The following is a 26834-nucleotide window of genomic DNA, read 5'->3' on the forward strand; positions in this document are numbered from 1 at the left end:
CACAAGCGGCAGGTATCGTCCTATAAAGACTTTCCTTTTAAGGGAACAAGCCAGAAACAATTAATCAGATATTAACAACTTGCTATTTGTTTGTCGAACCAGTTCTCGCAGGGCGTGTGGAAAATATGACATCTGAACTTTCGACGTGTAATATCACTTCTGGTATACACCTTGTGGCAGACTCTATAGTTTGCCGGGGAAATAATTTTCTGCACTCAAACAAGTTTGGTTAATCAAGTCATCAAAATTATGTTTGTTTGTCCATGGAAGGAAAGGGTCTGAACCTAAGTCGTGTACCCAAAGGGGCTCTTTTAATTGGCTGGCCGACCGGCCGGCATTAGTGCTGTGTATTGCTACGAGTTATTAAATAGAAAATAACTCGGCGTCTCCCGTGGGAGGGGGTCGTGACTCATGGGCGACACCCCCACTTCCTGTTTTACAACTTAATTGTTAAGGCAACTCTGACGGTGAATTCCGGATGTACCTACCTCTGTGGACTCCGTAACAGTGAGTAAGCAATGTTGCTCCTGTAATTTAGGCTACATAGTGTGAAAAGCTACACCGAATTACGTTTTTAGGAAGCTATATTTTACCACTAATAATAAATAACCTCCTCGGTGGCTTATAACCCAGATGTCCATGTTCAAATCTCGGTTGGTCATCCTGAATTTATAAATTGTGTTGGGCAAACCAGTGGTCCAGGAGCAACACATGGGTTTTCTTCGGGTACACCGGTTCCTCTGTGGCATCCCAACAATTGTCCATTATCATACAGTGTGAGTGTAATGTGCCTATGGTGCACTCTGGATAGTATATGACGAACTAGATGATGTACGCTTCTCGGAAATAGTGACATCTATGATCCACTCTCGTAGAGTCGGGGTGAATAACTGCAAGTTAAGGACACTGCCATTGCACAGAAAAAAGAAACATAGATATTAACAAAGTATTTGTGAGGGAAAGAGTAGAGTAATTTATCGACTTGTTAAATCATTTATTTTCTTTAATTTATATAACAATTGTCCCTACGTTTGTTTCATGTGCTGTGTTATTGTTTTCATGATTTTGTTTTTACCACTTATTGTAAACCGAGCTTAAACTTCAGACACTTGAGTATTCCACCGTGTTCTGAAGTTAACATTTCCATACAGGTTCCAACATCAGAGCATATATTTAAGACGAGAAGGATCGCCTACTCTGTGGGCTCGTTGTCTGGTTACTCCGAACAAATGAAACCTGTATGTAATTCTGAAACTTTGGACATGTGAAGTTCTAGAACATATTGGAATATCCAAAAGTACATTTCTGAACAATCTTCAAAGCAACTTTCGTGTTTCTTTATTTTTTCCTTCTTACTATCTTCAGAGTCGTCTTAATTCATTTTATCATAGTTTTACTTTCCTAATTTTCAAAGTGTTCCCCTATTTTTAAGCATGTAATGTGATTATAAAAAAGGTAGTACATATGGAAAACTCTGCAGTGTCCTGTAAGTATTAAATCACATAAACTCAGGGGTAACTGAGAACATTATTATTTGAGCCACTCGGGACGACTTCTGTTCTTTATATCAGTTTTCATTTTCTTTGTGTATTTATTCTGTTATTATTATTATTATTATTATTATTATTATTATTATTATTATTATTATTATCACCATCATTCTCATCAAGAATTGAGTCCTTTAACTCGTTTTAACATCATTCTTGTGAGGATCAGGAATCAACATTAGAAAATATACACTAGTTGGACTTACTTGTCGTTTGGTTAGCATGGCAAGACTAACGTTCAGAATACTATAGAAGCACAAGATAAGGGTACCCATCCAGTTCCTGTGAGAACAAAGTAAACCTCCATTCTCTTGTAAGGCAAGGGAATGTAGTTTTCTCTGAATTTTTAGATATAAACTACCGCTTGAGGAAAAGCGAATTGAGTTATTTTATCTACTTACAGCTTTTATTTATTTTTCAGTCCTGTGTTTTGGTTGGAATGGTAGCGTAGCTCGCCACATATCCTGGTAAATTCTAGTCTAATTTCTGGCAGAGAAGTTCAGATTAATCTTAATCACACTGGAACTGGATATCGCTATCTTGTCTTATGTTTGTGTCGTGTTGTCTTCAGCGATGGCCTTTCGCCAAGTAGACCAAATGACCAAAGATCTCCGTTACTGTTTGTGTATGTGTAATGTTGGCTCGAAGTCCTCACATTAGTGAAGATGAATAAAGCCAAGATCCCCAGTTTGTGACGTAGTTGCTATTTGTTTATTTGTGTTTGTTTATTTGTTTATTTATTTTTATTATTTTTATTGCAGATATTTTTGTTCTTAAGATGGAATGCGCCAAAGAAGGTGAGCGCAATTTCATGACTTCTTTTATTTTACATCAGGATCTTCAATCGTGTTTTTTTTTGTAGTCCAGTAGATATCGTGTGATTTTTTTAAGTTGTTATAATAGCCTGTGCTTGAGTACGGAAGCTTGAATGTAGAAAGTTGCCAGAAGAGGGAAGGTAGCATGGGCAAAGGGGTAATGTAAATTGATACACTGAATAAGCACATCTATTTTGTCTCAGGTTTGATCAAGTATGCACGCAAGTGTAAAGGGTTAATTTACTCTCAATGTTATACGACATTAACGTTAACGTTATAGTCTCGTAGTTATGATCTCATGCGTACATTATTGCTTTGTTGTTGTTTTTTGTTTCTGCTATAATGCACTGGTCATCTGCAAATAAAGTCGTGTTTAATTTCCATGTCCCTATTTAAAAATTTGAACGTATATGTTGTTGCCATTTCTGAACAACATTGTCTATACAGGATGTAACTAAAATGTATGTCACAACTTTAGGAGTTTTTCCTATCATATAGAGGATGAAAAAATATTCTACGAACATTGATCCGAAAACGCTTTATTCTTTATACGACCATTTTTCTACAATTCTGCTTATATTGTATGATGCGGTACATTAGGGGGAGGAAAACATAGCATACCACATGGAAATGTGAATGTTTGGGCCGGGCATTGTTGACGACGTTTTGATGGGACCTCATGTTCTTCTACTCAGGCTCAACAGAGAAAGATACAAAATGTTCTTACAGTACATCTTTCTTGTTCTGTTACACTAACAGTACTACGAAACTCGTACTTCATGCAAATGGAGCTTATTCTTATTTCAGTGTTAGTGTTGGTAGATTTCTATGTCAAAGGTTCCATGACAGATGTATAGGTAGAGATAGATCAATTCCTTGGCCTCTGCTCTCTCCGGACCTAAACCCACTAGAATTTTATTCGTGAGGTAATTTATAAGAACTTATGTATGAAACTTATATAAGGCTGAAGAGAGTCTTCGAGCCCGTATTTTGGAAAACGAGATAATAGAACATTCTCCAAGGATACATTAGCGCATCCGGTATTCAATGCTACGGCTGGTTAATGTACAGGGACATCATTTTATTTTTACTTCAATTTTTATTGTACCTGAGTTTTTGAATGTACTTCACTCCCACCCCTTCTACTAAGGAAGTTCCAACTCCACACAGAACCAAGACCGCAGATAGTAAGCAGTACTGAGTTACTGGGTATAGTAAGTTCCAGAAATATGTTCGCGTTTTCCAGTGACGAAAGAGCTTTCAATATTGAATCATATTTTCGCACAGGTACTGTCCGTTTGCCTACGTCGCATCCCGATTTCCCCCACCTGCTTCTGCTCGCCCCTCTGTAAAAGCTGGGCTGTCTTAGCTCTTTTCTGAAAACATTAATTTCTCTTAGGAATTGGACGTTTACGTAATATTATACAGCTGTTTAATTTAACTTAAATAAAAGGGCCTCGTTAAGTAATTAACTGTCACGTGATTTCCTCCCTTTCTACAATCCTGCGGCATAACCACTTGGACGGACAGTAGATAGCATGTCTGAGTAATTTTATATTTTCGGGTCGGGCAGAAATGAAGATTGAATTAACAGTACGTAGAGTAGGTATAGAATTATTTCAACATGAGTTACTAGTACGAAGGACGAAACTGGCAATTGGAATTAGATGCAATAGTCTATAGTGCGATAATATGCACAAAAGAACTGAAGCCTGTATCGAAATGAATGGCCACCATTTTCAAAATTGTGTTTAAATACCCATATTATGATTATTTTTCAATTTAACTTCTTTCTCTATATTGTACGCTAATGTGCTGTAGACAGTATAATATACACTGCATAATGAATACGTTCGCATGGATAACTCACTTCGTGAGTAAAAACACTTATTCTTAATACAGTACTGTACTTTGATTAAAGAAAAACCTAATGAAAATTATCAAACTCAAAATCGCGATATTTCCTAGTTTACGTAAATGGATGAACTACTTTTCTTCCATCCTATACCTAGTAGAGTGATTTGTGTTTTACGCCAGTATCATCGAACTCCAGTCTTGGAGGGGGGAGCAAGCGGTGTTTCCGGTTCTCTAAAGGTATAGACAGGTTAATATTAAAAATGTTAGTAAAAATAAAATGATGTCCCTGTATGTATCCGTGCTAACAGGAGCCTTTTTGAGCACTTCCTGAAAAACATATTTCCATGTGGTATACTATTTTTATTTCGGACAATGTAAGCAGAGTTGTAGAAAAAGGGCTGTAACAAGAAAATAAATCGTTTCTGGACGAATGTTCATAGACTATTTTTTCATCCTCTATATGATAGAAATATGCCCCTAAAGTTTTGACATTCATTTTAGTTACATCCTGTATAAATATTAAACAGAGTGGACATTCTTGCCTGACTCCTTCATTTACTCGTATAATTTCATATCTGAGCTTAAAGTTCCATCGTCTATGCAAATATTTTATTACTTGTATCATATGGTATGGGTAGCCATTGTTTATCATTATTCTCCATAAAAATTTGTCTTAAGGACATTTATTTTCATATATCAGCGATTGGGCGGCCTGATCCTTCATGGATGTTGCGCTAAAGATTACTTAGTATATCATATTAATATCATAGCCAGTGGTTTAATTACGAGTATGTATGAGGTGGCGGTGTCAGTTTATTATTTTAATTTAGTATTCAGTTATTTTTCAATAATCTACTTCATTTTATAGGCATTTCAAAAACATTTAATATTTCATGTAATGTGTGTAGGAAAAAATGTATTGCAGGGGAATGAAGTAACTGAAGAGAGTTCGTATAAAGCAAGAAAAATATGGGGAGTACAGTTTTTTAAATAATGTTTGTTTGTGTCCACATCTTGTATTTTATCACGTCTCGGCGATTAGAACTTTATTCATTCATACTTCCCCACATTTCATTCCGTATGTCGTAACTGTTATGTCATAGGAATCAGTGTGTAAGCGGCAACTAGGCCCTTCAGATTTGAATTCAAATGTCTTCCGGCGAGAAGTGTAGTATTCCGGGCCCTCGCATTTTTCTATGTTGCCTCGATCCGCATCAATGGAGCGAATCGATGCCCTGCGGTGAGGGGAGAGACACAACCTGTCGACAAGACTTCGCCTTAGTTCTAGGTTTTTGCTGGTCTCTAGATACTTAAAATGAAAGCAGCAAAGTGGACTATCATTTATCAATTATGAAACGCCGTGTTTATATGATGAGAGCTTCAAGAAACGCAAAGGCATACTCGTATTTTTCGTCTTCATATAATCAGACTTTAGCATGCGATAACGCCTGTCCTCAGTGCGTGAAACCCTTGGTCACATGTACATACATCAGACTGGCCATTCCCATGTTACGAAATGGCAAAACATAAAAGAGAACAACCATTAGGATCTCCACAGTCGAAAATGATTTTTTCCGCTAGATGGAAGTACTGGTGCAAGCTGTTACTCCATGCAATTTCATCAAGGTTATAACGTGACTTCTTTTGCAGTCGCTAGATAGCAGCATAGTGAAATTTATTGGTAAAAGTTGTCTTGAAAGTGCATTAGGCTGATAAATCTGTTATATATGATCAGGGTGAAACGTTAGTAAGTAGTAAATTGTCCTTTGTTGTAGCTCCGTGGTCTAAATCATTAATTTCCCACGTAGGTGGTCTGGGTTCTAGTTTGGGTCATTAAATATCCATAGTGTCGCTTGTGACGGACGGATAAGGTCGCAATTGACTTTTACTCGGGATTCTCCAGTGTCATATTAGGCATTAACATCATTCAAGCTGATCTTCATTCCAAACTCATCATTATAGACTGGCAGAATATGAAGAAAATTTTGCCAAGATATGAAATTTATATTGGAAAAATATCAAAATATTTAATATTTTAAATGCTAAAATATCTTTCCACCTCCGATTGAGGCTCTGGCTATATGTAGGGCCTACATCAATTATCAGGCAGTACATCTCACTTGATTTGTCAGAGGAAGAACAATATTGTTTGTATACATCTAAAGTCTGATTAGTGAATATGTCACACTAATCAGCGATATATGCAATGGGGGAGAAAGGAACTGACCACCCTACCCCATGATCTCCTGGCCTAGTATCCTCATAAATGATGCCTTGTTGGTATCACTTGTGAGGTTGCCACTGTTTTCGGACAGTTGACTAAGTAATAATAATAATAATAATAATAATAATAATAATAATAATAATAATAATTTCCTTCGGAAAGATGTGAAGAATGTGTAAATAAATTTCCAACTGAGAATAAATTTCTTAAGCATGTAGAATTTACAGATATTTTATACAAGAAATGATTCATATTCATTTCTTGAACATTTTATTCAAAATTTCCCTAATTTAGTTATAATGAAGATAAACGTGATAGACTTGAAACAGAATTTGCAACTTATCAATGCTAAACTTAATCCTAAATACATTACAAATGAAACTAGAATAAATGTATATTGGGCCGAAATTTCAGGTAGCCTAAGAGAAATGAAAGTAGAAAAATAAAGTAAAGAACATTGTGATGCAGTACTAGACCCTTGTTTGCCTCACAGTGACTCTCTTAAGGAAAGGACCTTCAGTGTTATTAGAAAGAAATAAGCCAGAATTGAGGCCTACATTAAAGACAACAACGCTGAAATCACTTCTGACCCAGGAGATCAAGATGACATCAGAAGGAGAAGTTTGCTTCAAGAAGAAATCTGTTTCATTGTACTTGTACAGCAATAAATTATCAGGAGAGAAGAAAGATAGGACGTACTCTTGTTACACGAAGCTGAAATGTGGTTACAATTAATTTGCTAAAATATTATTTAGATAAGGATAAGCAATATTACCGACAGGTCCAATTAATAAACCGGTGTACTTTTCTGGATGTAAGCGATCTTGTGTTCATGCCTCATTGGGTGGAGCAACAGTGTTTCGAACTGTATCGGGGAGGAAACATACTGATCCAATTTAGAGATGAAGTTCTTAACACCATTGTAGTGCAGCCAATAACTCACTAATAAAATTGATGATATCTTACAGAGAGATCAAAATGTTATCTCGGGCGAGATTTCTTAGATACATCGTGTAAAACTGGGATTGGCATTGTGGATATTTCCCACGAATTTTTTCAACATCTTCAAACCACTGCTTTGTTTTACACTCTCTTTATACGCAGTACAGTACATGGTTTTTTTAGTTGGTGTATTTTATGACGCTTTATCAATTGCTATGGTCATCTAGCGTCTAGTGAAATGAAAGTGATAAATGCCAAGTTCCTTCGCCGAAATTTACCCAGCAGTTGCTCGTAATGGGTTGAGGGAAAACCCCGGAAAGGGACGAAAAGGCTTAGTAGTTCTATATGCGAGGAACGAGTGCGGGCTATAAGGATAGCTTGTGCAGCGTTGTCGCATGCAGTGAGAACGTAACTTTCCACTGAAGTTTTGCAAAATTTCATCTGTTGGTGACAAACTGGCAATAAATGTCAACAGAACGCTGTGCTATGTTCTCTCGTTCGGTGGGACAATGTTGCCGAACTTACGACGCCGGCCCACGTGCGTTATATGCTTTCGTGTGCTGTATCATTGTCGCTGTTATTGCGAGTTAAAAGTGTAAATCGTCAACATTCCAAATACTCCGTCTTGCGTGTACTTTAAATATTCTGATGAAAACTGCAAAGCGCTTAAATCAATTTGAACTCGCATCACGACTATGTGGAACCAAGTCTCTACTGATAGGAACACGATATCACTTCCTGTTTATTCGCTCCGAGTATAGACAGATGTTGACGGAATGTCAACGCCTTTATTGAAGAAATGAGAGAATGTCTAGATAAAACCTAACTGCAACCTTGTTCTTGAAAGCAAACCGTTCAAGGGAAAAATATTTTATTGTGGACGTTTCCTCTTTGTGTGTGGAAAGAAGCTAATTCTTTTGTTATGAAAGACCGACTTCCCGCTGTCATTCTTTGCTAAAGTTATTTGTTACTGAAATGAACACATTGTTATATTGAGCGTAATCCGAATCTCAGTGCTGTGCAATTTGATGGCATCACGGTGTTCCGAATTTCAACGATGACGTCACTGATGCTCCATCGGTGTCGCACCGGTTCCATCAGCTTGCAGATGTGGTGGCAGTCTCCATCAGCCGTCATCAGTGAATCTGATTGGTTCTTGTATAGGGCGGGAATTAGCAGACGAATGACATCGTGAACTGTTGTCATGGCGGTGTGTTCTGCTGTAATGTTTGTAATGAGCACAACTTAAAAACAATATGTTAATGGCTTATGAGCGAACATGTCAACGGACCAGTTATTACTACTGGTTCAAGAAATACATTGTTTATGCTCTCTTTTCTTTGAACAAGATGACAGTACGGAAATTTCGCAAAATCTTGCTAGCGTAGCACAGACAACAACTTGTACAGCCGCCATGATAGCCATCGAACCTTCCAGCATTTTTGTTTCTATTTCGCTGCAGCGTGACGTCATTGTTTTGCGCCGGTCCGGTGAGATTCGGAATACGCTGATTACACTTGGGAATTAGTGTGCAAAAGAGTAACGGTCTTACTAATAAAAACTCTTATACAGGCCTGTAACTGTGTTATACTTACACAACGAATAGCTCTTTTATAAGTCGTGTGTAAATTCCTTATTAATAATCACTACGTACGTCGTGTATAACACAATGAATAACTCGTTTATAAGTCGTGTGTAAATTCCTTATTAATAATCACTACATACGTCATGTATAACAGTATAACTGTTACACAGCTACGTCATATTTTCTTCATTACTTCATTACGAAAGGTAATAGAATATCTGAGATTCTGTATTGCATCCGATAGTGCTACGTTAAGTATCGATAGTACAACTAAGCCTGATCGATTACCACGCTATATTTTGGTGAAAGAGTACAGCTACAGCAATATTATTTTAATTATTCTGTGTTCTTTGGTTTGTTCTTCTGCGATTACAAGACAACCATCATCATAAAATGGCAATCGATACGAACAGCTGTTAAAGAGGCGGCGATTTTTTTTCTCTTTATACAACGCTTAAACAAGGAGTTATATAACTACTGCAAAGCAATTCCCATGTAGCGTGTAGTTACAGGCTGTTTAATACATTCATCGCTTATGCATGGTTTATTAGTAACGTTTTCTGTCCCAACTCTGCTTAAGTCTCGTATAAAATTTATACACTGTTTATTAGTAAGACCGTAAAAGTTTGCATTAAAATAAAGGATATTTATTTTAGGGCGTACTGTATTTCTGTAACGCCTAGAGTTACATAAATTTAACATAATATAAATATTCTTATCACAAAAGTAGTTAGTAAGTAAGTAAGTAAGTTGTTACTTCCACGATGATTCTACCACATGCAACGCGTTTGCTTGTTGGTGAACATCATCACAGCTGCCGACACTCTCGACCGCAAAAGCGATATTCAATGTTGAATATCCGTTGGAATGTTTAGGTTTATGTTTCTTGTGTGTCGTTCACGTAAAATTGTATATATGTTAACAGATTCAGCCCAATAAGTTCGAAGACTATTAGAACAACGATTTCCCGGTGATAAAATTGCAAGTCTTGCAGTCAGATAAAAAGATCAGGAAACAGCTTAGGACACTCAGCAAAGAAACTTTAAATGACATTGCTTATCGCGTAGAAAATTCCCATAACAAATTCATTAGACGTTTAGCGCAACAAACTAGAATTTCACGCTCGTCAGTGCATACAGCTACAAAATTATTTCAGTTACAGTGATACAAGAACTGCGACCGAGTGATCCTGAACATTGGACCTCATTATGTGAGTGGATTTTGAATCAGGTTCATGACTTGACACTTAAGATTCACATCTTATTTTATTCTCGAATGAGGCCTGTTCCATATCAGTGGCTATGGCAACTCCAAAAGCAACGGATATTGGTGCTCTGAAAGGTAATCTTAATAGAGTGCATCTCCAAGATGAGATGACTATGATGTGCCATGAGCGGCGTGAGAATCACGGCACTTTTTTTTTCCCCAGAGGGAACAGTGAATGTCAAGAAGTACAGTATGTGTGTGATTTGACGCACTTTCTTAGATATTATTTGACAGGAAACGTAATTTCTTCATTTCTCAACAAGATTCTTCCGAAGCTTACACAGCCAATGTGTTCGCAAAAGAAATCAATCAGGTGTTCAAGGATGGACTAGTAGTAAATGTGTGATATCCAATATTCTCTGACTTCTGTCTGTGGGATGCATTAGCGAATCCACTCGCTTTAAAATATCTAACGTAAGCACTAAAAACTGTTAAACCGAGCGAGGTGGCTCATGCGTTCCGCACGGGACTCGTATTCGGGAGGTCTGCGGTTCAAATTCCCGGATCAACCAACCTGAGTGTGGTTTTTCCATGGTTTTATACAGTTACTTAGGCAAATGCCGGGTTGGAATTTTCATTGCCACGGTCCATTTACCTTCCTTTTTCCTGTAGAAAAAGAATTTAGATTTCATATCATATCATTCGTCCCGCGCCGTGGCGTCGTGGTCTAAGGCATCCTGCCTGGGACTCGCGTTACGGAATGCGCGCTGGTTCGAGTCCTCATGGAGAAGAAATTTTCTCATGAAATTTCGGCCAGTGTATGGGACTGGTGCCCACCCAGCATCGTGTTGCACTTGGGGAGCTACGATAGGTAGCGAAATCCGGTTACGCAAACCAGCTATAACGTCTGGGGGGCTCATCGTGCTAACCACACGATACCTCCATTCTAGTTGGATGATCGTCCACCTCTGCTTCGGCATGTGGCCGTGAGGCCAGCAGCCGGCTTGTCGGTCTTGGCCCCTCGCGGGCTGTAGCTTCACGGATTATTACCATACCATTCATCTTCATCCTCTCATTCCTAGGCATATTCAGGCCATGTATGTCTTCGTCCGCTTGCAGGAGGGGTGTCCTCTCCGAAACCGTCTCTAGGTTCCAAGCCTTTCTCAATATCTCTGCCAGGATTCAATCCTTAAGAACACTTCCGAGGGCGTTTCGACACCTTACAAGAGCTGTCGGAATGGATCCTATGCTGCTTGGTCACCTTGGCGATATGAATTTAAGGCAAGGGGTGTAGGGGGCCCGTTGGTGAGCCGGTGAGTGGTCTCATGCGGCCGGTGGGCTGGTAACCTAATTATCATTCATTCCATAATTTGGGGTGCACAATAGGCCACTGTCGAGCCGACGTGCTGAAGGGTCGTCCCTTACCCGCCCCTAGTTACTCAATACTACTATTACTACCACTACTACTAGCCTACTAAAACTCATTAGAAAAATGTCTCTATGTCTCAAAATGAACTGCAGTGATCGGTAGTTTTCAAGACAAATGTTTAAGCAAGAAGACGGACTATTTCATCATCATCATCATCATCGTCTGTAGATGAGTAACGTTTTAATGTCTTATACCTATTCAGTAATGTGTTAAGGACACATTTTATGTTTGGATTGACGTCACTGAGCATCTTCTCATTTCGCTAAAATTGTATAAAAGCAGTCTTTGTAAAATACACATTATTTCAGGATGCGTAGGGAGGACTAGAGAGCATGTCACGTCATATGAAGACGTCACAGATGGATGTGTGAAACAAAATTAATGAGTCTGAATTCTGTTATGACGTGTTGGTATTTACATCTGTAGACATGGAATTCCGAAACAATGAAATTGTGAAAGACACAGCATTAGCACCCAAAATAGCCGCCGGTCAAGACACGACGGGCAACGCACGAATTTAAGACAGTCGTGACTTATGCCCCAACGGTTCGACTGAGGCAAAACTTCGTGATATCGAGTAGCAGTAACGAATTACGCAATGCGACCTAAGGGTGCTCAGTGTGAACCAATTAGCAATCAGGGAAAGGAAAACTGCCGCCTGATCTTATTAGCTCAGGAAGATGGTACAGCGGAATACCCATTGTATCTGTCACGTTCGAAGTAGACTCGCTTCTGCGCATGTGATGCACATGATGGTGTTTGAAGCTACATGGTTGTGAAACTTGGACTCTCACTTTGAGAGAGGAACATAGGTTAAGGGTGTTTGAGAATAAGGTGCTTATGAAAATATTTGGGGCTAAGAGGGATGAAGTTACAGGAGAATGGAGAAAGTTACACAACGCAGAACTGCACGCATTGTATTCTTCACCTGACATAATTAGGAACATTAAATCCAGACGTTTGAGATGAGCAGGGCATGTAGCACGTATGGGCGAATCCAGAAATGCATATAGAGTGTTAGTTGGGAGGCCGGAGGGAAAAAGACCTTTAGGGAGGCCGAGACGTAGATGGGAAGATAATATTAAAATGGATTTGAGGGAGGTGGGATATGATGATAGAGAATGGATTAATCTTGCTCAGGATAGGGACCAATGGCGGGCTTATGTGAGGGCGGCAATGAATCTCTGGGTTCCTTAAAACCCAGTAAGTAAGTAAGTAAGTAACTAAGTAAGTCAGTTGCTGCCTTCGTTGCTATGTACATCAATGGTGAAAGTATGGCCACATAATATTGAGTTCACATATTATTATTATTATTATTATTATTATTATTATTATTATTATTATTATTATTATTATTATTAAATATAGCCGTATACAGTAACGTTTTTTAGAAATACGTTTATTATCCTTGCCTTCCTCTTATTCTGCTTGTTTACTTTATATTATTCTTGTTCTCCTTATATCATTTTTCGCACCTCCTATACGTAGTTTTACTTAATGTCGTTTTTTTAGGTCTTCCCATATATATATATATATATATATATATATCTGTATTCCTTTTCTTATCCAGTTTGTTATATCCTGCTGCTTTCCTCAGGATTCTCGTTTAATTTACCTAGCCACCAGCGTAGCTCAGTGGACTGAAGCGCTTGTCTGCCGATCCGGAGGTGTGCTCAGATGTGGATTCGATTCCCGCTTGGGGTGATTACATGGTTGGATTTTTCCGAGATTTTCTCCAACTGTAAGGCGAATGTCAGGTAATCTTTGGAGAATCCTCGACATCATCCCGCCTAACACAATCTCGCTATCACCAATACCATCAACGCTGAATAATGTAGTAGTTGATACATCGTCGTTAAATAACCAAGTAAAAAAGTTTCATCTACTTCTAATACTTCCCTATCTTTATCACGAATGATCCACGCTTCACTGCCACATGTCATCAATCACATCACTGTTCGAGCCAGTGTTTTATAGACACTTATTCTTATGTCATGCATCCGGTTTCTGTCGTATTCATATAAGACTTAAAAAGCAGCAGATGTTGAACTTTCAGTGGGTTGCTAGCCCGGAGGAATTCATTTGGTACGATCATAGTCAGCTATGCGGCATTTCCTCTGCGATTGGTGAATCAATTACAACGTTGTGACATGGCGAACATATCGTCATTAATAATCTTATAAATGGGGTTTACCACAGGAAAGTGAGGCTGGCTTTATAATAGAAGACCATGTCCTCTCTTATTGTCTTGTATTAAAATCTGATTATCCATGAACTCTGTTATACAGGATCTGGCAGAAGAACTGCCGATTTTAATTTGACTCAAGAATATATTTTTTTCAAATTCACATAACTTACCTGAGATCGTAAGGTACATACTTTTTCATTTATTTCTTGAAAAGGACTTATTATGACATGGAAATTTGCTTCGTCAGACATCCACAAAGTGTCAATGAAATCTTTAAATTCTCCTCACAATACGCCTTTCGGTTGACAAAATCGTGATATTTTAATTGATATACCACCTAAATTTGTATGGATGAAAATATAATTCTCATGACCAGATGGTAGGGATCATACCGCCATAAATTAAAATGACGAAATTCATGACTGATATCCTCAAAACTGTTGTTGGTCTTGTAAAAGCTTTTAATTGTAAGCGCATGTTGTGCTCTGCTCCACCTTTCCGTGATGACTAAATGAATATTGGCAACATAATATGCGCGCAGTTTATCGTCCCTCAATTGTGCTGTGAGAGACATGTGATCCTTAAAATCGCCCTTCCTCTGTCGGATCCTGTATTTAAGTGCTGTCCATTCCTTATTTTAATTCACTTATAAATTTTTTTTCTGTACATCCTCTGATTCTGGCTACACACTGGAAGGTCCGGGGTTCGATCCCAGGTGGTGACAGGATTTTTTCTCGTTGCCAAACTTTCAGAACGGCCCCAAGGTTCACTCAGCCTTCTATAAAATTGAGTACCGGGTCTTTCCCGGGGGTAAAAGGCGGTCAGAGCGTGGTGCCGACCACACCACCTCATTCTAGTGCCGAGGTCATGGAAAGCATGGGGCTCTACCTCCATGCCCCCCAAGTGCCCTCATGGCATGTTACGGGGATACCTTTACCTTTTTTTTACCTTTACATCCTCTGATTAGTTCGTCCACTCTGTACAGTATAAACTAATTCACTTGAAAGAATCGGATCGCTCATCGTCATCCGTTATAAAATTATGACTACCCAGTAGCAAGATAGATGCTTAATTGACTTGGCTTGCCTTTTCGAGGGCCGAGCCCGGGAAGATCAGCAATGCGTTTAATTATGGAGTGCTTTGTTGGCAGTCGGGGAATTTCTCACATTCATTCGCCGATAACATTGCGCTTTCTACATGGTGTCAGATTGCAATCCATAAAATATAACTGTAGTATGTTCCAAATTATGCGTTTCTTCTGTATTCTATTTTTATAATTTTCCATATTCTTAATGTGGTTCAAGCACCATATTACTAAAAAGTTAAAAAATATGCTTTTATATGCGCTAAAAAGTGAAATATGCACATTTATGCACTATAAAATCTTGAGCAGTGGTTGCAGATAACTTGAAACGCATTTATACAACCGTAGCATATGATTTGCGACTAAGATATAAAATATGCAAATATGCTATAGTCCGCCCCTTACTTATAGCTAATGGTATAAATTCATATCGATGGTTAAGGAGTGATACTTCGTATCTGTAAATTTGCAGGTGAATAAAAATATTTTAAAATTAATTTTCCTCAAAATAGACAAACTTTTTACATATGTTTCTGCTTTGCAAGATCTTCTACTCGAGGACAAAATATTAGTTAACTGCCCAATTTTGTGAACGTGAAATTGAACTAAATGGCCATTTTTGTAGTTACGAGATATCATTTCTAGCTATCGACATATACGTTTTATTGCACACACAGATTTTATATGCACACAGGATGGAAGTGAAATAATCTCGCAGATTGAAATGGACGATAGAGTACACGTAAATGAATAGAAAATCTGTATTACGTTTTGTGATTAAATACACGGTTAATTAGAAAATTAAGTTTAAAGTTTCAGCAGTCCGGCAACATCGCCGCTAACACACTCTATTCGTGATACAGATGTAAGAGTTTATCGAACTCGGTGTGCCTCGGTAGCTGAGCTGCTCTCTGCGAAAACGTTGTCACTTGCTCCCATCGCGCAATGGCTTGAATTTAGGGGTTTTTAAAATTAAGTTTATACGAAAACAGAGCATGCTATTGAAATACGTCAGAGGGATAAATGATTCTTTATTAGATTTTCTATCGATATGAACAAAAATCACGATCCTACTCGCAATAGTTACCGACTAAGTGATTGTTAAACATTTAGGAAAAATAATCTACAGAAAATACTGAAAATATCATTTTGGTCATTTACTGCCTAGTTCCTTTAAGCTCTCGGTCACTAGGATGTACCTAAGTTTGATTCTGACTGAGTAATTTCAGAAGGCAGAATTACGCCAAAGGGAGCAAGCGATTGCCGTCATTAAAATTGTACGAATATGTTACTTGAACATAAAATATGGATATTTAAATAAAACATGTACCCAACAACTTAATTCAGTTCTATGGCATATGCCTAGACACAAAATCTGTTACATCTAAAACAACAATCCGAAGGATTATGATGGCTTATCGTTCAAGAAGTTGAATTATAAACAAAATCATATGAAACAAAAAATAAATGCGACAAATGGATTATTGGAGATGATATTTTGGCCGTGGCCTAACAAGGTTGGGAAAAGTGAGGAATGAAGAAATTTAAAGGCAAATGCAAGTAGATAAAGATATTAGTATTTAGTATTTATTTAGTATTTATTTATTTAACCTGGTAGAGATAAGGCCGTCAGGCCTTCTCTGCCCCTCTACCAGGGGATTACAACTATAATATGAACAATAAAATTACAATTAACATTAAAGTTACAATTACAATTACAATAAAAATTAAAGTACGACAAGATTACCTGATTAATGAAAGCTAGACATTTTATCATAGAAGTTAAGAACAAAGAATATTTTTGTATTTACTTAATTACAAATTAAACCTAGAATAACAAAAATGTATAGTAATGAAATGACCGAATATTGAAATATTTTGTGATAGATTAAGAGAACTATTTACAAGAAACCATGTCTGAACGAGTCTCAATTATTGACCAAGTGCCTAGTAAGTTTGCGTTTGAATTCAATTTTATTTCGACAGTCTCTGATGCTAGCAGGTAACGAATTCCAGAGTCTTGGCAGGGCTATTGTGAAAGAGGATGAGTATGAGGAGGTGCGATGGGATGGTATTGTTAGTATTGTTTCATGGCGAGAGCGTGTGTTCAGATTGTGGTGGGAAGAAAGGTAAGTGAAGCGAGACGACAGGTACAAAGGAATAGAAGAGTTCAAGATTTCGAAGAGAAGGAGAAGTGAATGTAAATTTCTTTTCTTATCTAGTTTAAGCCAACCTATTGCTTCCAGGGATGGGGTAATATGATCATATTTACGAACATTGCTTACAAAACGTACACACAAATTATGAGCACGTTGAAGTTTCGTTTTGTTGTCGCTGGAAAGGTCAGTCAGTAAAATGTCAGCATAGTCAAAATAGGGAAATACAAGCGTCTGCACAAGGGACTTTTTTTAAGCAAGAGGGAAGATGAACATTTATCCTTTTTAGCACATGGATAATAGAATATACTTTTCTGCAGGTTTCTGTGATTTGCATGTCTCAGTTGAGATTATTATCCATGTGAATGCCAAGATTTTTTACCGAAGAACTGAAAGGGATATGCACTGTACTTACTTTAACGGGGGAAATGTCGAGTTGCTTTACAGGTCGGTTTGCCGTTTTTTTCCTAATATAATTGCTTGTGTCTTTCCAGGATTGATATTAAGATGGAATTTCTTTGTCCATGTCACAATCGAGTCAATGTCTTCGTTCAATTTATCTATAGCGTCATTTATTCGGTCTAAGCGGGAAGAGATGTAGCATTGAAGATCGTCAGCATACAAGTGATAGTGATATTTAGTTATATATAGAAGAAAAGAGATCATTGTGATACAACCACGTCAGAAGAAGAGACGGAAACCGAAGAAGAAATAAAATCACTGAGAGTTCCATGAGAAATAGGAAAAAAGGACGGCCAGGAAGATTATTTAGAGATGAGGTTGATGAGACTATATTACACTAGAGATGAACAAAACTAACTGCCGCTCTCGCTCGCTGTGTTCGCTGCATTTGTCTGTCGAGTCTCAGCTCGTCATTCTCGAAATAGTATTTGGTCGGCGTGGAAAGATTTCGTAACTTTGAATAACACACATCATTGAAATAAATAACATAAATCTTTAAATGAGACAAAAAGACAAAACAGATCAGTACCTTAGTAATCAAAATGTTCTGGTTCTGTTATATGACCTATGGTTATATATATAAAAAAAAAAAAAAACAATTCTCAAATAAATTTGCATTTCTAAGAAACATAAAACATGACAATATCTTTTTACTTGAGATTGCACAGTTGATCTTAAACATATGAAAAGAAAATTTTAATAGGGCCTAGTAATTAAATAAAGCCTGGGGAACGGATTATTATACACTGAAAGGTAGACATGTTTCAAATAGGCTACTTGATTGTTTGTACATAAGTTATAGACTATAGCTGTTGCCAAAGAAGATAAACGTTCAGTCAGGTATAAGCAACTGCTGACTTCGGGACTTGATCACAATATCGAGTCTCGGAAGACTCACAACCAATCTTTACGTCAAGGACGCGACGTAATACAACATTGTCGTGCGGGTTTTCGGCTTTGCGAGCGCTGTTAGTCTCCGTTTTCTCGATCGTTGTTCATCTATAGTTTACACGAGGATTAGAAGACTGAGAGTGGAGATGAGAGAGAATGGAAAAATGGTCAATAGAAGAAAAACAGCGATGATTTGTCAAAGTATAGTTTCAGAACTCCCTATATTATTATACATTCTGGTGTCTGGTGACTATTTGTCGTTGAAATTCTTCCATTTTTTAAACGTAACTTTTTATTTATCTGTAAATTCGATGTAAACCGGCAGTGAATTGCCCAGTAACCTTCGTCCTCCTATAGAGTAGCACATGTAGTAGGGCTTCCTTATGCCGTGGTTAATGTGTTGTAGGCGCGTCCCTGCCCCAACTCAGCACTTTCTGACTGTCCGTAACAATGAATGAATTGCCTCATGGGAATGCTTCTCTGGACTGCGCCTCCGCCACAGGAAATAGAATTAGCATTACTTGTGATTCAAGAAAAGAGAGTTTAGCTGGACACAGAAAAACCTAATCGATTTGGCGAGGCTGCCCCACTTTCTAGAGTTATTGTTTTGTGGTGGGTGTGACGGGGTGCAGATTCACACAGTTTTTGCCCCTGCAAGATGACTCGGTCTGCTCTAAAACGTTCACTGGGCAGTGCCTTTTCTTTTCTCTGTACGTGATCCCTTGTTGAGGTGCGTTCAAGCAGCAGGTAGCATTTGTCATGGTGAAATTCCACCAGGTGTTTCGTAAAGTGACGTCTGCGGTTTCATCATGAAAGGGAAACTGATATTTATTCCCTACCTGCAGGAATTATGTGGATGTCTTCTTTCTTTAATCGTTTATTTAATGAGACTGTGATTTGCTCTGTTCCCAAAAGACGACAAAGTCAAGAATAACCTGCTAACAGATGGAGGCAACAACTATAGGCCTAATTTTGAGCCGGAAAAGATCATTACTGGTCTAATCTCTAATAACGATGAATTCTGAGAATATCTAACTTCGATGAAATTAGTGCCAGCGATAATAATAATAATAATAATAATAATAATAATAATAATAATAATAATAATATTTTTGTAGGTTATTTTACGACGCTTTATCAACAGCTTAGGTTATTTAACGTTTGAATGAGATGAAGGTGATAATGCCGGTGAAATGAGTCCGAGGTCCAACACCGAAAGTTACCCAGCATTTGCTCATATTGGGTTGAGGGAAAACCCTGAAAAAAACCTCAAGCAGGTAACATGCCCCGACCAGAAATCGAACCCGGGCGACCTGGTTTCGCGGCTAGACGCGCTAACCGTTACTCCACAGGTGTGGACCAATAATAATAATAATAATAATAATAATAATAATAATAGACCTATAATTATTATATAGGTAATTCTAAAATTAATAACTACACTTCAATTAAGAATAAATTCTTATTTATTCGTAATTGACATACTTAAGAGTTGTTGAAAGTAATCTCTCCAGTATCCTACTCGTCACTGAAAGGCGACGGATGCCATCTACAGCGTTACTTTGCTCTAAGCTTCTAATTGAATACGCTACAGCTGTTATAATGGCCTGTCTATTTCTAAAGCGTACCCCTCTCAGTAGTTCTTTTATCTTAGGGCAAAGGTCTAGTCGCGAAGACTCATCCGATGAACATGGAGGATGCTTTAGAATTTCCCAGTTCTCTCCGGAGAATACGGAGGATGCTCTAGAATTTTCCAGTTCCACCTGTTAAATAAATTAGCCACTTGGACAGCCACGTGACAACGAGCACCATTGCAAAGCACAATGGAATTGATATTCAAGAGGTTTCGACGCTTCCAGCTCATCGCTGGTCGTAGATCATGTTCCAATTGAACAGAATGAGTGATTAATATATCTTCATAATCATAATGAACAATTAAAATAACTTTGGGTGGGTCCTGCTCTTGTATACTTTTTTTTTTACCTTATGGGGTTGCAGATTAGAGCCTTATTATTTTTAGTTGGTTATTTTATGACGATTTTTCAATTGCTATGATTCTGTAGTGTCTGAATGAGATGAAGATGATAATGCCAGCGAAATGAGTCCAGAGTTCAACGCCGAAAGTTACCCAGTATTTGTTCTTATTGGTTGAGGGAAAAACCCGGAAAAACCTTAACCAGGTAACTTGTCCCAACCAGGACTTGAACACGGGCCCGCTCGTTTCACGGTCAGGCATCCTAACCGTTACTCCACAACGGTGGTCAACCTTAGGCTATTATTACAGTCACTGCATATAAAGTAGCCTATAAATGAGATTATTACCTTATAGTTAACAGATAACATTTAATCATGCATCACTCGATCTCATATTAGCAGCTTACATTAGTCATAGCTAGGGTAGCTGATTACTAGGAATATTGCCACTAATTTTTGGATTAACCTATGTACAAATTATTGAAACTAATCATTACCATAACAACGAATTATGTGGATGTTGTTTAGGTAATATGTCTTAATCCACAAAATAATTTTTTTTCTGAAACAACAAAAATTTAATTTTAACACATTATTATTAGTTGTCTTATATGAAGAAATGTAAACATACTTGTAAAGAAACATATATTCGCGTTTTGTAATTAAATTTTAACTAATTACAGCAAAAAGTCACATTTATAAAATGAAGGTTAAGCCTTTTTACCTAAACATCATCGATATTAACTAAAATAGGTAATTTGAGTGCAGCTTCAAAAGGTGAAACATTTTATTTTTAAATAATTTAGAAACTGAAACCGTTTAAATAAATACGTATAAATGTTCAGTGCGAAAGGAAACGTATTACATAATTCGTACGATTTAATAAATCAAGTCATTCCGAGTAAAATTTATTAAACAGTGTTTTTATAGTTAAATTATCTATTAAGAATTTTTAGTGTTTCGAGAACATTAAAAGCAACATATAGCAATGCAAAACATAAATAACATTACGTACTTCTATTGTCACGTCTCTGTTATCGGCGACAGGCGGCGGGCGAGCTTTGAGTTTATCACAAAGAAGGCAAACAGGCCTTCAAGTTCTCTCGCTCCAATCACATAGTTTTCCAAGGGTCAAAGTTTAGACACTATATTATATTTGCGCATAGAAGGCCGACGAGCCTTAAAGCTCTCCCGCGCCAATTATCCTGTTTTCTAATGATCAACGTTTAATTTTAGTGTTGCCTGCAATTTATTTTCGTCTCAACTATCGCCTATGATACCGACTCTGTTAAGTTCAGTGCATTGCTTTTACTTGCTTATACAGTTGTATAATAATCGAAAATGCCTGTTGGCAGTGTAAAGTGAAGTAAAATGATGCGTAAAGCAGTAATTATTATTATTTTTTATTAAAAGAAATAGAAACTTAACGCTACTGTGTAATGTGTGGATATGTACGTACAGTAGAACTTGGTTATAGCGACCTCGTTTTGTGCGACACTTCGCCTATAACATCAAATATTCTGTGGTCCCAACTAATTCCCCATAAGACATATGCTTTTCTACCTTGCTTAATGCGACAAACGTATGTGCGTCTACCTCGCATATAATGCCATTTTCAACCTCTGTTTGGAATAAGATTTTCTAAGAACCAAAGTATTTTAAGAAATATTTTGTTGAAATCTGACCCTGACAAATTCTTTAGTCTCCTTCTGTCATAGACCTCTGGAATGCAGGCGGATTCCTCACCCCATTGTAACCTGCCCGAATTCATGCGGTATTAGATCAGTTTCGACAGGAAGTTTTCACTAAGTGCACACATTTTAACGCAGTATGGCCACTAAAATAAGTGAGTGACGCTTTAGAAGACATTAGAATTATGAACGTGTTCTATGAAGCTAGGGAAGGGAGCAGTGAAATTGCAACTGAAAATATGAACGTAGAACGTAATTTAGCCCTAGAAAGTGTGTATTGGGTAAGTAGAAGACAACAGAGTAAAATGACTGATTACTTTACTCCTAAGTAAAGTAGTTTGGTGAGTACTGAACAAACTGTTTTAATACAGAATACTGTATTTATAATTGTAGGCCTACGTGTATTTTATTATGTTCATTGTAGGCTTAAAAGTCAATACATAAATCTAAAATAAGTCTAATTAAGTTTGTTATTTTTTATTTTCCACCTCATTAGATTGATAATGTGAATCTCGGTTACTACGACACTCGTTTATAACAACATAATGTTTAAGGTCCCTTGGATGTCGTTATAACCAAGTTGTACTGTATGTATGTATGTATGTATGTATGTATGTATGTATGTATGTATGTATTTATGTATGTGCGTACGTTATGTATATATGTATGAGTGTATGTATGTATGTATGTATGCATGTGTGCAACTATGTCGGTACCATGAGTGCATTGATGCATGTTTATCTGCATCAAAACGCATTTAACTAAAGTCTGAAATAACTGTTGTCATACATTACTTCAGGAAAATTGGGTTATGTTCTAATATTATAACAATAAAATTCTTTTCCTATTTTAAAATATAGGGGAGAGTTGGGTAGTATCGGACATCGGGTTATATCGGACAGTGATGTTTCTTTCATCTACCACCAGATAGTAGTACAGTGATGTTTCTTTCATCTACTACCAGATGTTAGTAGCAGTGTTCAGATGTCGCATACAGAAACGTAACCATGTCACTTAGGTACTACCATCTGGTGGTAGATGAAAGAAACATCACTGTCCGATATTACCCGATGTCCGATACTACCCAACTCTCCTACTGTAGTAATACAATTCAGGATAGGATACATTTTTTCATGTATGTAACGAGTAAATCAAAATTACATATTCCTCGTATCACAGATAAAGCGTTATTTCGTTAAGAAGGCAAAGCTAAATGTTCCTACCAAAATTTATTAATTCTTCTTCTTCTTCTTCTTCTTCTTCTTCTTTTTTCAAAATACTAATTTCGATATCCCCCCCCTTTCTGGTGGGATACTTTTAAGAGTCCCGAAATCGTGACAACCTTTTTTTTTTCTCGAGACTATAGCTTCGTGTAGGTATACATGTACGCGAGTAATTCGATGGGAACTTTCTTCTAACAGTTGTATCAGCTGGTGTGTCTACTTAACGCACAGAATTCAGTGGGCAATCCATTTCAGTGAATTCAAGTTCTCGTACTTAACTGCATCTCTACACCTGAAGGCAGAAGAGTGCAAGTATTATTTTTAAGAAACCTTTTCAATTTTTGACGTCTTAAGTGTACGCGGATTAAAGTCATAAGCCATCCACTCGTCCTTGCAGTAATAACTGTACAATCCCGTGGGGCCGATGTCGAAGTCAGGCACGTATTCAGTTCAATCCGCCATGCGATTAAGGCCAGCGGAGGCCTGAGGATAAGGTAAAGTGATCTCTTGACCTAATAATGCAATTCAAGATGATGATTAATAAGCTGTTCCACATGTTATAAGTGTTTGTTTGCTTTACATTTCTCTTATACGATCCGTGCTTGTTAATTCTCAAATATCTATAGCAATTGTAGGCTAAATCTAAGGTCTTACTTCAAGTTTAACGACTATGTATGTTTCATAGTCATGCAGAAGCGATAAAGAGTTACAGAATTTAACAGTAAATATTATCCACAAAAAACAAAAGTAAACAATTTTTGATAAACATGCGGTAGTGTGAAAATTAATTTAGAGAAACATAACACTACCCATATTATTATTTTCCCCGTACCAGTTCAAAAAGTAAATATAATCAATCTCCTTTGAATTTTGGATTTTGACTCCTTTAGACTTTCTGGCATAGAATTTGTATAGTTGTGACATATTTTTGTATTTAATCTATCTCGCACACCTTTCTTGTCAATCGTTTCATCACTGTACTGTCTATCGTGCCATGATTTTTTGTCCATAGATTCTAAATGGGATTGACATTCAGCGACTTTTCTGTTGAAATAAGTATCTTATGTTTTATTGAGCGGGAATGTTTGTTAATTTTCTATAGATATCTTAAGAGTTTTTAAGTATTTCATGACCTTATGAAAATAATGCCTTCTTTTGAATCAGAAGCATTCCCAATGATGAGGCAAGAGCGGTGCACCTCTGAATTATGTCGACTCACCAATTTAACCTTTGATTGAACCGAAAAATATGTCGTACTTAAAATCAGCTCTGTATAAAATAAGATTGTCCATTCATTGGCTTGCTGTTGTAGGTCTGGAAACTATAACTTATAAATTACAGATGGTTTTTCTGTTCAGCGAGATAATAGAGTAAAGTTACAATGCATAGGATATTCTGTTTTTGCGCTAAGGTCAGAGGACGCGATTTGACTTCCTAGTGTTAAAGGCTAATCAATGACTTGGAGATATGGCATGGATCAACGGATTGTAAATGCCTGTCAGCAAATTCGTGAGTAACCAGGAATTCTCAAGCGACGGCGAAATGCCTGGACACCACTAGAACACTTGATGTAGTAATAATAAACTGTGCCTTCTATAGCTCTGGTATTAGTTTTTGGACCTATGTTAGGCGTTCTTTTATTTGTTTTGGTGAAAATTAGGCCCATACATTTTTCAAATCTATAATCTTTTTTACATTCTGTATAGAACTTCAGGTTATGCATGGAATAATCCTTTCAAATTCCAGTAGTGGGATTTCAATTTATGGGTGAATTAATTGGTTTATCGATTGATTTATGCATAATCGGTTGATTGGAAGTATGGGTGGGTTATCTCCACAATGCCTGTTACTGCGCGAAAGAGAAGGTTTGTGAAAGAAATAGAGAATTATATGTTTTACAGGTTGATTCACGAGGATTTACCGTCACTTACAGATCTTATTTCCGAAGACATTCTGAGCAAGAAAATGTCATATAAACATTTGTTCTAATCGCGATATTTTCAAAGTTACATTAATTTGAAGTTGTTAGTAAAATACCTTTTTTGTTTAGTTTTACGGGTTAAAAAATATTACAAATAGAGAACGAACTATTTAGAAGTGTCCTTTTTTAATTGGTTAGTGTTCTGAAGCTAAAAATGTGTTGTTAATTGCTTTGTACAAATTTTATTTTTCAATTTTTAACTAAAAGTGACATCATTCTTACGCACTTATCTAAAAAATTGTTACAAATCATACGATTTTAAGAATTTCATTCTTTACAGTTTAATTATACATCCTAATGTACGGTCTTAAAGAATTTACAAGAGTGGCGTGATTTGTAACAATTGTTGTGATCAGTGCTTAATAAAATGTAATTTTGTAGTTAAAAATATAAAAAAAAAATCTGTACGAAGCAACTATGTAATTCACAACATAGCTTCAGAATACTAGCTAATTAAAGAAATGATACTCCTGAGTAGTTCATTCTTTACCTGTAATATTCTTTTACTCAAGAAAATGGTATTTTACAAACAACTTCAAATTAGTGTAATTCTGGAAATATTGAGATTAGAACAAATGTTTATATGACATTTTTTGCTCAGAATGTCTTCGGAAATAAGCCCCGTAAGAGAAGGTAAATCCTCGTGAATCATTCTGTGTAAGACATGTTCACTAACGCTAACATTTTTAAGAAATTAAATTACTTTTTGAACATGTAACCGCGCCCGTTTTTTTTTAACTTAATATTTAACCTTGAAGTTTTGTGAAAATTGACGAAGAATAATTTTTTGAGTCACCGACGAAGCGTTGATTTTTCTGGAGAGAGGCAATTGACTTCCAACGAACATATAGAGAAGGTGTAACTATTTTCTAAACCTTTGTTTTTGTTATTTATTATTATTGTTATTATTATTATTATTATTATTATTATTATTATTATTATTATTACTATTACTATTATTTAATATCTAATACCGCGTGGAACAAGCGTCGCTTGACAAATGGAAAAAAGTACCTCTATACTTTGTTTCATAATGTCTGACAAGAGATGTAACTTAAATATTGCCGGCAGAGGAGGAGAGAAGTGTAATTGCTGTTGAACCAGTGGCAGAGGTCTCATTCCAGGCTTGTCTTGCAGTCGGGTGGGTGTAGAGCGCTTCAGACTGCCTAACTTCAAGACAAGCTTGGACTGAGACCTGTACCATTGGTGAATAGCAATTATATTTCTCTCCTCCTCTGCCGGCAATATTTACTTCTTCTGCAGACATTATAGGACGAAGTATAGTTTTAAATGACAAGCATAGACATAGTAAATTATTTTCTATAGAACAGAATGATAACTTAATTATTACTCTACTGTGAAACACTGCAGTATATTGTTGCGTTTAACCTAAGGCAAAAATCTTTATTTATGTCTAAAAGTCTTGTATTTGTAGTGCAATCGGAATGTGTGTATTTAAGCTACCATAAATGTTCAAACTGTGCTCCATTTACCTGAAAGCATTGTTTATTTCGACCCCTTCATTCCTTTCTTACCCTTAAAAGTCTTGATGGTGAGGTGTGCTACACACCGTGGAGTC

General features: G+C 36.9%; 1 protein-coding gene across 3 annotated transcripts in view; it reads left to right on the forward strand.

Moving 5' to 3' along the window:
• Positions 1-26834, forward strand: part of LOC138703043 (uncharacterized) — an 825197-nt gene that overhangs the window by 637261 nt on the left and 161102 nt on the right. For 2 of the 3 annotated variants that reach the window (XM_069830575.1, XM_069830577.1), the window contains exon 8: positions 2309-2344. The exons of the other annotated variant lie outside the window; for it this stretch is intronic. In XM_069830575.1, coding sequence (XP_069686676.1) covers positions 2326-2344 — 19 coding nt within the window. In that variant the 5' untranslated portion in view covers positions 2309-2325. The remainder of the gene's footprint in view (positions 1-2308; positions 2345-26834) is intronic. 3 annotated transcript variants of the gene reach the window in all.

This window comes from Periplaneta americana, chromosome 7 (genome assembly GCF_040183065.1).
Source record: "Periplaneta americana isolate PAMFEO1 chromosome 7, P.americana_PAMFEO1_priV1, whole genome shotgun sequence".
Taxonomy (NCBI): Eukaryota; Metazoa; Arthropoda; class Insecta; order Blattodea; family Blattidae; genus Periplaneta; species Periplaneta americana.